The sequence below is a fragment of the Pongo abelii genome, chromosome 5 (assembly GCF_028885655.2).
Source record: "Pongo abelii isolate AG06213 chromosome 5, NHGRI_mPonAbe1-v2.0_pri, whole genome shotgun sequence".
Taxonomy (NCBI): domain Eukaryota; kingdom Metazoa; phylum Chordata; class Mammalia; order Primates; family Hominidae; genus Pongo; species Pongo abelii.
In genome coordinates this window covers 83,765,973-83,780,441 of record NC_071990.2, presented here as the reverse complement: position 1 = coordinate 83,780,441, position 14,469 = coordinate 83,765,973, and the positions used below count along the sequence as shown (strand labels likewise).

General features: G+C 39.1%; 2 protein-coding genes and 1 long non-coding RNA gene across 36 annotated transcripts in view; 2 read left to right on the top strand and 1 right to left on the bottom strand.

Annotated features, from left to right (window-relative positions):
• Window positions 1-7,427, top strand: part of LOC129059986 (uncharacterized) — a 43,033-nt gene extending 35,606 nt beyond the window's left edge. The window contains exon 5 of the long non-coding RNA XR_008526268.2: window positions 6,563-7,427. This is a non-coding gene — a long non-coding RNA (uncharacterized LOC129059986). The remainder of the gene's footprint in view (window positions 1-6,562) is intronic.
• Window positions 1-11,841, bottom strand: part of DOP1A (DOP1 leucine zipper like protein A) — a 101,585-nt gene extending 89,744 nt beyond the window's left edge. For 10 of the 26 annotated variants that reach the window (XM_054557788.2, XM_063724880.1, XM_063724881.1 and 7 more), the window contains exon 1: window positions 11,753-11,840. The gene's annotated coding sequence lies outside the window, so the exon portion shown is untranslated. Of the gene's footprint in view, window positions 1-10,506; window positions 11,233-11,314; window positions 11,443-11,752 lie in introns of those variants that run through there. The other 16 variants (XM_054557789.2, XM_054557797.2, XM_024248112.3 and 13 more) reach the window with 6 other exon arrangements.
• A 1,640-nt stretch (window positions 11,842-13,481) lies between these two features.
• The window catches only part of UBE3D (ubiquitin protein ligase E3D), a 186,432-nt gene continuing 185,444 nt past the window's right edge, over window positions 13,482-14,469 (top strand). For 8 of the 9 annotated variants that reach the window (XR_010140185.1, XM_054556710.2, XM_063724600.1 and 5 more), the window contains exon 1: window positions 13,482-13,893. Coding sequence is in view for 8 of the 9 variants with exons in the window: in XM_054556710.2 (XP_054412685.2) it covers window positions 13,583-13,893 (311 nt within the window). In the remaining variant the exon portion in view is untranslated. 9 annotated transcript variants of the gene reach the window in all.

The window sequence follows — 14,469 nt, the reverse complement described above, 5'->3', positions numbered from 1 at the left end:
TAAACAAATTTTAATCACAGCCAGTAGAAAAAAAATTTTTCCCATTAAAAAAAATCCCATGGAATTTTAATGTTTTTCTTTGCACATTTTATTAAGACTGTTCCAAAAGTAAAATCATAAGAAAAAGCACACATGCAAAAAATTCACTGAGATGCAAATTCAGTCATGCCTATGTATTTAAAAGATAAGATCAAAAGATTATACAGGAAGTCACCAACACTTTAACTGAATACTTTTATTTAAAGATGCTTTTTAAAAAAAGAGTTCACACTGGACACAGACCATACATGTATCTGTGCACATCAGTTTCCAAAATCTATGAAAGAATGGTGACAGAAAGTAGCCTTGCACACGGGTTAACTCCCTTGATGGACAAAGTAAAGAAAACTAGAATTAATTTTGAGGATATTCAAGATACTTTACAGAGAAAAATGGGGTACAGCCTACAGCAGACCTTCCCCCAGCTCCTAAAACCCTTCAATGTTCATCCCCTCTCATGTTTTAAGGTTAAGATGATAACAAAACAACAATATTAATAATGCTCATTATGAAAGAACAAAATAACTTTGCTGAGGTGTTAATTCTGTAAGAGAGAATTAACTCTAGATATTTTTGTAGATTCTGAAGCACGTAATAGAATGAGAACCAAAATAAGGTATTGCTTAATTATTGTAAAAAATCTCTACAAAACATAGGCACCCTCCAAAATACTGATAAACCATAAACTGTTACTATACCTCTCCTCACTTTCCGTTTCACAGTAACTCTGTTGTCAGAATATCACTCCAACACAAGAAATGCTGTAAAGTCTGTCAAGCACTGCTATTATTTTCTGAATTTCCTTTTTTTCCTTCATTACTGTCAACAGCACCATCATCTTCCTAATTACACAAGTTTGTACTTGTGCGATTTCATTTTGGAGCAGTTTAATAAAGTCTACAAATGTGCATTTTTCAGAATGGTCCTTAATTCATGCCTATTTTATACCTGGACTATGTCAACAACCTATTTTCACTACCTTTACCTTCTCCAAGAGCCAATTAATTTTACACAGGAAAAAAGCAGGTGGAGCACATTCCTTGCTGGAAGCTCAGAAAAGTACATTTGATACTCCCTGGAAAGCTCTTTAGCTCAGTGTTAACTTAGCATATAAGAAGTGCTCTTATTACTGCTATAATTGTGATATTCATTTTCTTAGACATGAAATCCAAGCTGTTAGTCAATAATTAAAGTCTTCATAAAATAGACCCATTCCTTCAATCTTATTCACACTTCTGTCCCAGCTAAGCAAAACCTAGGCAATTGTCCACTGTTCAAGACTTGCTCCCTCCCATCTCAGTACCTTTACATACGCTATTAATTTTGTGGATACAATTTAATTTTCTATTAAATTATACTCAAGCTCAAAATGCTATGCCTCTGCATGATACCTTGTGATTCAACCCCTCTGACCTAATTTTTAAATCAGTATCTTTTTCAATATTCAGAATAAGCTTGTCCAACCCACAGCCCAGAACAGTTTTGAATGTGGCCCAAGAAATTCATAAACTTTCTTAAAACATTAAGAGATTTATGCATGGACCTTTTTAGCTTATCAGCTATAGTTAAGCGTTAGTGTATTTTATGTGTGGCCTGAGACAATTCTTCTTCCAATGTGGCTCAGGGAGGCCAAAAGTTTGGACACCCCTGATTTAGAAACATGGCTTACATGACAGTATAAAATGTAAAAAATGTACATATGCTTCATGTTTCTAAAAGTTTAAAGTCCTTTTTATTTTTTTGAGACAAGGTCTCATTCTATCACCCATCCTGGAATGCAGTGGCACAATCATGGCTCACTGATGTCTCTAACTCCTGGGTTCAAGCAATCCTCTTGCCTTAGCTTCCTGAGTAGCCAGGATTACAGGTAGGTGCCAACATGTCTAGCTAATTAAAAAAAAAAAATTTTTTTTTTTGTAGACAGGGTCTTACTTTTTTGCCCAGGTTGGTCTTGAACTTGTGGCCTCAAATGATCCTCCTGCCCTGGCCTCCCAAAGTGCTAGGATTACAGGCATGAGCCACTGTGCCCAGCCTATAGTCCTCTTCTAATTTTTTTTAAAGCATATAACATTTACCATCTTTTTTTTAAGGGGTCTTACTATGTTGCCCAGGCTGGTTTTAAACAACTGGGCTCAAGCAATCCTCTGGCCTTGGCCTCCTAAAGTGTTGGGATTACAGGAATGAGCCACTGAGCCTGGCCAAAATTTACCATATTAACCCGAGTGTACAGTTCAGTAGTGTTAAGTACATTCACGTTGTTGTGCAACCAATCTCCAGAACTTTTCATCTTGCAAACTGCAACTCTATACCCATTAAACAACAATTCTATTTTCTGTTTTTATGAATTTGACTACTTTAGATACCTCACGTAAGGGGAACCATATTGTATGGCTCTTTTTATTATAACTGGCTTATTTCACTCAGCATAATGTCCTCAAGATTCATCCATGTTGTAGCATGTGTCAGAATTTCCTTTTTTAAGGCTCAGTAATATTTCATTCTATGTAGGTACTGTATTTTGCTTATCCATTAATCCATAGATGCAGAATTAGGTTGTTTCTACCTCTTGATTATCACGAATAGTGCTGCTATTTAATAGAAAATTAAATCAACACAGGTGTGCAAATTCCTCTTCAAGATCCTGCTTTCAACTCTTTTGGATATATCCAAAAGCAGCATTGCTGAATTTAGAGAGTAATTTTTTAAACTTTTTTTGAGGAATGGCCATACTGTGTTCCACAGGGACTGAACCATTTTACATTCCTACCAACAGTGCCCAACAAGTTTCTAATTTCCCTACATCCTTGCCAACACTTTTTTTTTTTTTTTTTAAATAGTAGCCACCCCAATGGGTGTAAGGTTAGGTATATCTTTGTGGTTTTGATTTGCATTTATCTAATGATTAGTGATCTTCAACATTTTTTTTTTCTTTTGAGATGGAGTCTTGCTCTGCCTCCAAGCTGGAGTGCAGTGGCACGATCTTGGCTCAACTGCAACCTCCACCTCCCGGGTCCAAGCGATTCCCTTGCCTCAGCCTCCTGAATAGCTGGGACTACAGGCGTGCACCACCACGCCTGGCTAATTTTTTGTATTTTAGTAGAGATGGGGTTTCACCATGTTGGCCAGGATGGTCTCAATCTCCTGACCTCATGATCCGCCCACCTTGGCCTCCCAAAGTGCTGGGATTACAGGCGTGAGCCACCACACCCGGCCTCAATATCTTTTCATATATTTGTTGGCCATTTATATATCATCTTTGGAAAAATGTCTATTTAAGTCCTTGGCCCATTTTAAAATTCAGTTATTTTGTTGTTATTGAACTGTAAGAGTAGCTCTTTCTTTATATATTCTGGGTATTAGCCTCTTATCAAACACATGATTTATGGATATTTTCTCCCTTTCCATAGTTTGCTTTTTCACTCTCTTGTATTCTCTGATGCACAGAAAGTTTTAAGATTAATACAATCCTATTTTTTATTTTTGCTTTTATTGCCTGTGCTTTTGCTGTCATATCCAAGAAATTGCCACTCAATGTCATAAAGCTTTTCTCCTATGTTTTCTTCTAGGAGCTTTATAGTTTTAGGTCTTATCTTTAGGTCTTTAATTCATTTTGTGTTAATCTTTGTGTATGGTATAAGATATACAACTTCATTTTTTCACATGGGGATATCAGTTTTTCCCAACACTATCTGGTGAAGAGGCTGTCCTTTCCTGACTGAGTCGTCTTGGCACCCTTGTCAAACACTGTTGGACCATATAAACTAGTGTTTATTTTGGGACTCTCCATTCAATTTCATTGATCTATATGTCTGTCTTTTGCCAGTACCACACTATTTTGATTACTATAGCTTTGTAATAATTTTTAAATGCATTTTTTGAGAGCCACTCTTTTATTCCATTTGAAACACTAAATCCTAACTTGACCTGACAAGTACCTACTTATCCTTCAGGTCTCAGATTTTATCCCTTTTGGGAAGTCTTCCAGGACCATTCCACCATCCCTCTAACACTCACATATACACCTCCTTCCTGTGAACTCCCACTACACGCTATACTTCCTCTATCATAGAACTTACCTTGCTTTACTGTAATTGAACTGTGACTCCAGGGGTGGTAATCGCTATAACAGAGAGACCTCATCTGTCATTTTAGCTTTCAAATCCCCAGCTCCTAAAAAGTGCCTCACCCACGGTAAACAGTCAATAAACATTATAAAAATTGAATGACAACAGAATACTCTCAGTTGGTAAAAATAATGAATTAAGTCTATACATTGATTTTTAAAGTGCTAAGATATATTAACTAAAAGAAGCAAGGCACAGAATAGTGTTTATAATATGCTATCATTTATATTAAAAGAGGGAAAATACGTATTAATTTGCATATGTACAATACATATCTGAAAGAACACACAACGAAACTAAACATTACTTCCTAGGAGACAGGTGGTAACTGGATGGATGAGGGCCCAGGAAAGGGAGTCTTTTCATCATACAGATGTTCCTTGACTTATGGCTTATATCCACACAAACTCATCCTAAGTTGAAAATACCGTAAGTTGAAATGTATTTAACATTTCATTTAGCATTGCTGGGCTCAAGCAATCCTCCGGCCTTGGCCTTCCAAAGTGTTGGGATTATAGAAATGAGCTACTGAGCCTGGCCAAAATTTACTATCTTAACCATTGAGTGTACAGTTCAGTAGTGTTAAGTACATTCACGTAGATTCACTATTATTTACATCATTGCTTAGCCTAGCCTACCTTAAATGTGCTCAGAACACCTATATTAGCCAATAGTTGGGCAAAAATCACCCAATGTAAAGCATATTTTATAATAAAGTGTTGAATAGCTCATGTAATTTATTAAATACTATACTGGAAGGAGAAATCAAAATGGTTGTATGGATACTAGAAGTCCAGTTTTTATTGGATGTGTATCATTTTTGCACCAGTGCAAAGTTGAAAAATCATAAAGTCAAACTACCATGATTTGGGGACTATCTGTATACTTTCTTGTACTTTTAAAATCATGTGAATTATGCCCCATTTATGGTAATAAAGAGTGAATGAATAATGTCCCTAAAGAACATGAAATAGCAACTCTGTAAAATGTGGCGTTTCCTCCTTTCATCTCATAATAAATAACAAAAAATAAATAAATAAATAAAATCTGTATCTTAAGTGCTACATCTCAACTCAGAATCATACCCCCATCCCAAAGGACCATGGAGACTAAGAATTTGTCAAAGTGCTTGATTTGTTTGGTACATTAATTTTCAAGTGGCATTTTAAGTTAATCTTTGAATATTCTTTCCAAAATCATAATGAGCTGTGTATATACTGCACACTGAGTAAATAGGTACTGTTTACGATTTAGATACATGTTCACATAATGGCTTCTAACATGGGTTTCAATGATCCTCACTTCCTGATATTCATGCTCTTGCGCAATTGCTTACCACACAAAATTACTGCTGGCTTGTGAGAATAATCAATAGAACACTGCAGAAGTAAAAGGCCATAACAGACACTGTAGCTCCCCCTTTGATGTCTCTAGAATCACTCATTCTAGGGCAAGTTGGCCTCTATGTCGTAAGGACACTCAAAGCATACCTGTGAAGAGGCCCATGTGGGAAGGAACTACGTCTTTCCTCTAAAAGCCAGAAACAACTTGCCTTGCCAGTCATGAGTGAGCCACTTTGAAAGTGAGTTCTCCAACTGCAATCAGACTGCAACCTCATAAGAAACTCAAGCCAGAACTCAAGCCAAATAACTTCCCTATCCCTTCTGACAAAAATTGTGTGAGATACTGTTTTAAATCACTACATTTTGAGATAATTTGTCATGTAGCAATAGATAACTAAACAACAGTTTATTCCCAAATAATATTTTCCTATTTTCAACCACAATCTCTGTAACTTAAAACATAATGAAAGTTATCAGATTACATAAAACTAATTGGCAGCCTCAAGTTATGGAATCAGGTAGGTTTGGGGAACAGTGCTTTGAGGACAGCCTTCCAAAAAATGTCAGAGGCCATATTTTGTTTCTGGAACCCCTCATTCAGGCTCAAAAGTGAACTGCTGGCCAGGTGCGTTGGCTCATACCTGTAATTCCAGCACTTTGGGAGGCCGAGGTGGGTGGATCACCTGAGGTCAGGAGACAGAAACCAGCCTGGCCAACATGGTGAAACCCTGTATCTATTTAAAAAATACAATAAAAATTAGCCAGGCGTGGTGGCACATGCCCGTAGTCCCAGCTACCTGGAAGGCTGATGCAGGAGAATTGCTTGAACCCAGGAGGTGGAGGTTGCAGTGAGCCGAGATCATGCCACTGCACTACAGCCTGGGCAAAAGAGTGAGAGTCTGTCTCAAAAAAAAAAAAAAAAAAGGAAAAAAAAGTGAGCTGCTAATTGGTGGTAATGCTGTATATAATATGGAAGTCATTCAAACACATATTTCTTCCAAAATGTCAGAGACTAACTTTAAAGCAAGTACTGTACTATGTTCTATTTTTTCACAGGCCAGCAGGAGAAAAACCTCTCCAGGAAATTTTTAAACTGTTAAGCATGTATGGTAAAGCCACTGTGCCAGCTGCATCATGCTGAACAGAAGCAAAAAGCATAATCAGTGCTCTGCGATGGCATTTGGGGTATATAAAAAAAATTCTAGCTATGAAGAATATTTGATAAAAATAACACATATTCTAAAGGTTTCAGGTAGCTGATACTTTATAGTACCTTTTCATAATATAATAGCACAAGCAAAAGCAACTGAAAAATGTAGGGCTATTTACCTGTATAATTCAAAGGACTAAGATTGCAGTGTTTTTATGATTTTCTGATTATAGTCAGCTGTCACTTCTAAATAACGACAATTTACCTATATTGCTTCTATACTGCTTCCTTATTTTACTGTAGAGAAGCAGGAAGGAAACCACTTGTTTGTGAAATAAAGGCCATGCATCCAAGATGGCTCTTTACTTACTCCCAATTTTTTAGATTGTATCCCAGAACCTTAGATTAACAGGAATCTCACTCCAGCCTGGACTACAGAGCCCCGTCTCAAAAACAAAAACAAAACCAAAACCCAGGAATCTGACCTCTTGGTGAGTAGCAAATGACTGTGTGTACCGATAAACTTATCACCACTCAGGTTAATTTTTTTTTTTGAAACAGTTAACACCAAACGAAAGGGTCTATTTACTGAAGCTCTTTGCTCATGAACACAAAATAACAGCAAACATTAGGCTCATAATATGGATATATGCCTATAAGTAACTACAGAAACTTTAAATACAAGATGTATTTTATTTTACAAAATAAGAGCAGGGAATTTATTTTCCAGTCTGTTCATACGAAACTCCTTCCACAGGAGAGTAGAAGGTGTCATCTCAGGAGGAAAAAGTCTAGAAATGTCTTTGGCAGGATTAAAATATAAAAATATAGCTATATAAAACTTAAGTGATGAGAGAAAAAACTGAAGGAGATAGGAGATTATTTTAACTTTATTACCTCATCTACTCATACAGGAGCTTTGCCAAATAAACATTATATTAACATTTCATCACTCCTGAATCAACAGTCATCACTTTGCCATATGACAGGTTCCCACTTGTTTTCAGATTTAGATTTTAGATTCAAATGTTTATCTTAAGGCTAATGTACCCTAGTAGGATGTAACATCAGTAACATTCAGAACGTTTTTGAAAAAATAAAAACATATCTGATTCAAGAATATTATCTTTGTACTATTTTTTAAAGTAACTTTTTTTACTATATTTTTTAAGGTAACTGTAGTACACTTTTTAATTTACAATTAAGGCTTTGTTTCTCAATTATTGCACAGATAAAATTCTAAGGAATTTTCAAGCACTGATTAACTTAGTATCTACAAAAATTGAGGCCACCAAATGGAGAGACATGGGATGATTTTATCAGATCTGAGGGCAGAGCTAAGTGACACTGAATTAAATGAGGAGGGGCCAGACACAGTGGCTCATGCCTGTAATCCCAGCATTTTGAGAGGCAGAGGTGAGGCGGATAACCTGAGGTCAGGAGTTTGAGACCAGCCTGACCAACATGCGAAACCCTGTCTCTACTAAAAATACAAAAATTAGCCCAGGGTGATGGTGGGTGCCTGTAATCCCAGCTAGTCAGGATGCTGAGGCAGGAGAATAGCTTGAAACCGGGAGGCAGAGGTTGCAGTGAGCTGAGATCACTCCACTGCACTCCAGACTGAGTGACAGAGTGAGACTCCATTTCAAAGAAAAAGGAGGTTATTTCCTCTTCATTCTCTTTCAGTTCCTCTGACTGCATCAGGAAGAAATTCTCAGTTTGGTGCCAAGATGTTAACACCACTGAAATTCTTGCCAATCTCACTTTTAAACAAAGGGCAAGTTTTAGGCTTAGAGCCTCCTGCAGGCAATCGTTTCTAGCTAGAAATTAAGAGCACTTTGATTTTCATTATTTTTACGTATACGTCCACCTTCTGTTTATGGCAAGTGCCACCTGCTTTTTACTCATAGTTATTCCAAGTTTCCTTTAAAATATTACTTTAATAATCACATTGATATAAAGAAATAATAAGTAAACAGGAAGTACGCCAAACAGGAAGATATGGCCAAAATTTTGAAAATGATATCACAACGACTGAAGTTTAGGAAATATTACATTAATCCATTTGGTTAACAAATAAGTGCCTGCTATACGTTCGCCACTGGGTTAGCCACCACAAAGAACGGAGAAGAATGATTTAAAAAAAATGTGAATAGGAAAGTCAGAAGAAGAGGAAATTAATTCAAAATGGGGTAATCAAAAAAAGGTTCACAGGGTGGCATTTGAGCTAGGTCTTAAAGGTATAATTTACACACTCAGTAACAGGAGAACATTCTCAGAGAGTAAAAGTATAACAATATGTGCCTGAGTGGTGGCATCTTCCAAATCTTGATTATGGTGGTAGTTACACGGGTGCATATATATCTACTAAAACTTACTGAAATGTACACTTAAATGAAAGTACATCAGTGTATATAAATTTTTCCTTAATAAATTTGATACTATATCATTGACCAATGCAATGAAAGGTCATTGAGATTTCAGGCTTGGATAGCTTGGAGAGGAGGAAGTAAATACAATAAAGGAGAAAGGGAAACCGCCAGTTAAAGACAAGGGGATCATATTTTCATATAATTCTCAATAAAAACTGTTAGCTATTACACAAAAAATATTAGCTTTACATTTCTACTTAATAGTTTTATTCCAGGGAGATAATTTACCTGAATTAATGTTTATCTATTAAAATTACATGTTCTATTCCCACCTCTCCTATCCGCAAGCAAAATTGTGCATTAACAGCATTCACCCTAAGAAACTAACAAAGAATGAACAGAATATCCACACTGGTGGTGTACTAGTGACACTTAACAGACTTTAGCAAAACAGTTTAAGATTGTGTCCAGCACACATCGTGTTTGTAAAGCAATTTAGAAATCACTGTCTCAGAATTTGTGTTTTAGCCTTTAGCTCTTTTCCATAATATAAGCTCTTAAAATAGGTAGTTATTACACAATAAGCACATTTTGGGTGGCTTCTACCATAATTTCATTTTAGGAATTCATGACTATAAAGAGAAATCATCATAGCAAAAGTGATGCCATTATCAACAAGTCTTCATTTGTTGGAACTTTAAAATGCCATTTTGAATAAAATCAATAACTACACTCCACCATCAAATTCAAAACATGAATTATGGTTTAAAAAAAGTCAAAAAACTAGAAAGAATAAGATAAGTCTTCTGCCAATAATTAAAGCATTAAGACTCATGGGAACTTAAGTGTATCATTAATATTTTACTAAGAAAAATATAATTTTTTTTATACAAGTGAGTTGCCACTAGATCTTCATGCTCCAAAAAGTTTAAAATGACAGCCAAAAAATAAGCCCAATGCATGGACTTTTACAGTTGAAGAGGACTCAGCTTAAGTACAGCAGTTTTTAAATTTATATTTTATGTAATTATATTCTAAGAGTTGTTAACCAATTGGCCATGAGAAAACAGATCAGGTAAATTTGGGAATGCTAGGATAACCTTCTGGAGATTTACATGTATCAGCATAACAGTAAAGGTTTTGAAGAGTCCTGCCTTTACAAGCAAAAAAGTTAAACATAGTTTAACCTAGTGTGCTCCCAAATTATTTGCCATCGAACACTGCTTTGGGGGAAGTAAGCCTATTAAATGGCTTTAGAACACTGTTCTGGGGGAAACATCAGTTTGGAAAACCCTGGTCGAATTTCAAATTTCCTTAAACAATGACAAAACCGAAGAATGGAGGTCACACCTGGTTAGTAGCAGATTAAAGGACTTGAATCTAATCTCTTCATTCCCAGGCCAGAGCTCACTCCATTACTTTAACTACAAAATAGGACTTCTTTGAATGTATACAAACATTTAACTGACAACACTTACCTTACATTTAAGATCTGGGTTATGGTGTCACATTTTCTGGTGTATTAAATCAGGTGTTTCTAGTTCTTTCTTTCAGCACTAGGTCCCTAATAATCAAGCCCACGTGGAGATTTGCTACTGCTTAACAATTATAGAGAATGATTTAGTTATCAGTTGTGGCCGAAAGTAATCACTAAAATAAAGCATTTAGAATACTCGTGGTTTTAATTTATTCATAACTTCAGTCGGCCCACCTAAATCACTGTGTTATCTATCAGGTGGTGAGTTACTTAGCACATAATGCCGACATATGTTATTCACTGTAGACCATATTAATACCCACAAACAAAATTAAAATGTGAGAACTTATGTCTGCATAGACAATGGCCAACAACATCAAAACAGATTTCTCTCTCTCTACAGTTCAGGGCCTATTTGTCAGGCAAACAGTTTCCTACATTTTTGGTAATTATCATTTTTTTGACTGCTTTAGATGGAGTCGAAGTCATTTTCCCAATCTTTACATTTCTCAAACGCCATAGAACTCTAAGATAGTGTAAAAATGTTCAAACACAATTTACTTAGCTTACGAAAAATAGTTGTGTGCCATTCCCCGCCCCCTCAGGGTACAAGAATGGAGGAGGCCGAACAAGTGACTATTGTTATGTTGCAACTTTAAAAGGCTTGGGAATCAAAGGTGATAATTGTTAACAACTCCCGTTTGACTCTTCCGACTTCCTCTTAATAAACTTCGGTACTCCTTTCTAAGCACCCTGGAGAACATGAACCATCGCGGGCCTACGTGTCTCCTCAATGTAAAAGAACCCACCAGCCGAGAAGGCACAACGCCTCGATTCCTCCAACAAAGAGGGTACTCCGCGCGCCTCCATCGCACAGGTGCGACCTCTGCCCCAGCCTTGCGCACTGCTCCGCCCCAGCAGGGGAGGCTCGGGACCTGCCCCCGGCCCCCGGCCCCGCCTCCGGCCTCCCTCACCTGGGGCCGCCCTCGCGCCTCTGCCCGGCCCAGGCCCCGGCCCCGGCCCCAACCCTGGCCCTCCAGTCCCCGCGCAGCTCCTGACTCCCCGGAAACCAGAAGGCGGCCGACCAGCTTCGCGGCTCCTGGCGGGGCCGGAGCGGCAACACCCCCGACGCCACAGCAGTCAGACTCGCAAGGCGTCCCCGCGGCTCAGGACCTAGCCGGGCCGAGAAGGATGCTCGGAACCGGCGACCTGCCTAGCGACCGAACTGGGGGCGGGGACGCTTTTACCTGCTGCTGGCTCGGCCGCTCCTCGCCGGCGCAGCTCTCCTGGCAACCACGGCAGCTACACCGAGACCGGGAGCCGAAGGGCCTAGTGACAGCTCCCAGAGTGCACCGCGCTCGCGCCCACGCCGGCGTCGACGTCTGAGGCCTTCGATCCCAGCCCCCGGTCGGCTTCCTGCCTCCTTGCGCTAGCTGTTGCCACAGCGCCCTCAAGTGGACTGTTGCGGGAAGCGGCCATGGCTACCAATTTCAGGAGTGGCTAGAAAGGGGGTTAGCAGATGTTTTCATTTGAAGAGATAATAGGAACTGAAAACAGCTTTTAAATATTATTTGAATAGTTTCTCAATATTTCATATGAGTAACCTGCGTCCCAGAAAGGTTAGGAGACTTGTGAAGTTAGGAGACAAATAGTTGATGTCAGATTTGGAACTATTTTGAGTCTAGAGTTCTATCAATCATATCTAGTTACTCCAAGGTAAATTGCACCGTTTTGCCAACACCATAGGGTAAAAAAATGAAAGTTTTTACAAATATGTAACTAAATATATAACAATCTTTTAAGCTAACAAAACAATTATAAAGAGTAAGCTGTGCTAAGAAAGTTGTATATTTCAATATAATATGTCAATATTTAAGCATTCAATAGCCTTGGGTATTAAAGGTGGAAAATATGAAGAGTTGAAATCATCATTCTTCAAATAGATGAATTATTTGAGACCAAATAATAGTAAACTTTATTTTTTAAGTGAATTGTTGCTTCCATCTATGACTTCTAATTATTGTGACAGATATAATAATTTGTGCATCAACATAATAAACTTTAATCACCCCAAATACTGATTTTAGAAAAATTGTCTTAAGCTATTATCTTAAAATATATGACAGGATTTATTTATTTACAATTTATTTATGGTTTAGGCCGGGCATGGTGGCTCACACCTGTAATCCCAGCACTTTGGGAGGCCAAGGTGGGCAGATCTACCAAAAATAGAAAAATTAGCCGGGCAGGGTGGCGCGCGCGCCTGTAATCCCAGCTACTTGGGAGGCTGAAGCAGGAGAATCGCTTGAACCCAGGAGGCGGAGGTTGCAGTGAGCCGAGATCGCGCCACTGCACTCCAGCCTTGGCGACAGAGCGAGACTCCGAAAAAAATAAATAAATAAATAAAAGCAGCTCCTTGTTTTTAAGAAGCCCTATTGTAATTCTACCCTGGTCTTATATTTTAATAGTTCTTCATTATAGTATTTACATTATACCAGGTTCTTTACTGTGTCAAACTTTTCAAAACTATCTTCTAGTAGTAAACTTCTCCAACTTCTCTTAGGTTTTACTTTTGTGAAAGTGAATAGTGGAGCTGTACATACGTAATCATTCTCATCTTCCTTTTTTACTCCCTAAAAAATGGTTAGTCCTGATAGACTTCAGCCACACTTTTCTGCATTAGGTAACAAAGAACTTCCTCATATTTTTGCACCTGTTTCAATTTTGGAGCGACCCTAAGTTGAGAAGCAATGGCAAGTCAATTCTTGAAAATTTTGTTGCTTTAGACAGAGGCTAACAAACGACCCTTGTTCATAAAGAGACCAAGATAAAGTGGGTTTGGGGGCCGGGAATTCTGTTCTTGGATCTCCTGGGGACAAAGCCCACCTATAACACCTGCCTCCATCATCTCCCTCCCTTCGAGCTAGCCAAAGGTGTGAACTCTGGGTCTGATTTTTATGGTCATTTCCAGGGATGCTAACGCGCCAAGTCACGCTCATAAGAAGCAGAGTGGGGCGATAGCTAGCCTCTCGCCGCCCACCTTTCTCAGCACTCTGGGCCAAAGCCTGGTTTTGAAGATGCGCGCCCCGCCCCGGCTTCCGGGGTCACGCGCCTTCTGGGTGGTGCACTCTCCGGCCGGCAGGTGGCGCTGTGAGCTAGTAGGCGGCACCAGCCCTGCGATCTGGCACAGGCGCCTGCGCCGCCGCGGGGCTGCTGCTGATTGGTCCGCACATTGTGAGCCTCTTCTGGTCCTGTTGACCCGGGCCCCTCGGAACCTCCAGCTTGATCCGGTACGGGACTGGACGCCCGCCATGGCGGCTACTACGGCGGAGACGCGCGTGTTTCTGGAGGTGCGGGGACAGCTGCAGAGCGCGCTGCTGATCCTGGGGTAAGAAGTGGGATTCTAGGCGCAGTGGGATTCTAGGCTCGCTTTACTGCTGCCCGGGGGTCGGGGGCTGGTGAGTTTCTCTCTGTACGAGGGATTTTGAGTTTCTTCTTTCCAGTTGCGTAGAGCCTCTCGATCACTCAAAGTGAAGCTTTCCCCTGTAGTCGCCTCCGCCACTCCCACCCCTACTGACAGTGTGGGTATCTTTGGGGAGCTTTTTAGAAATTCAGGTCTCATCTCCACACCAGACTTATGGAATCAGAACTTATATTTTAACAAGATTTCCAGGAATCAAATCACATTAAAATTTGAGGAACAGTGATGTAAAACACTGTTGGCAGTGCCCGGCGTTTCCAACAAAACAATGCAAAAATGATTTGTCTCTCTTCGGGATCCTCCTTACTGGATCAGTTCCTATGTGTGAGCTTCTTGTTTTGTAAATAACCTCGGGTCTTTTCCTCCAAAACTGCTCTTTGCAGAGAAACCACACAATCATTCAAAAAACGTGAGTTTAGTGAACCACTAAGAAAGGTTGCAGACTTCTTACTGGAACTCGTTCATTTATTCATATTCTGCGTT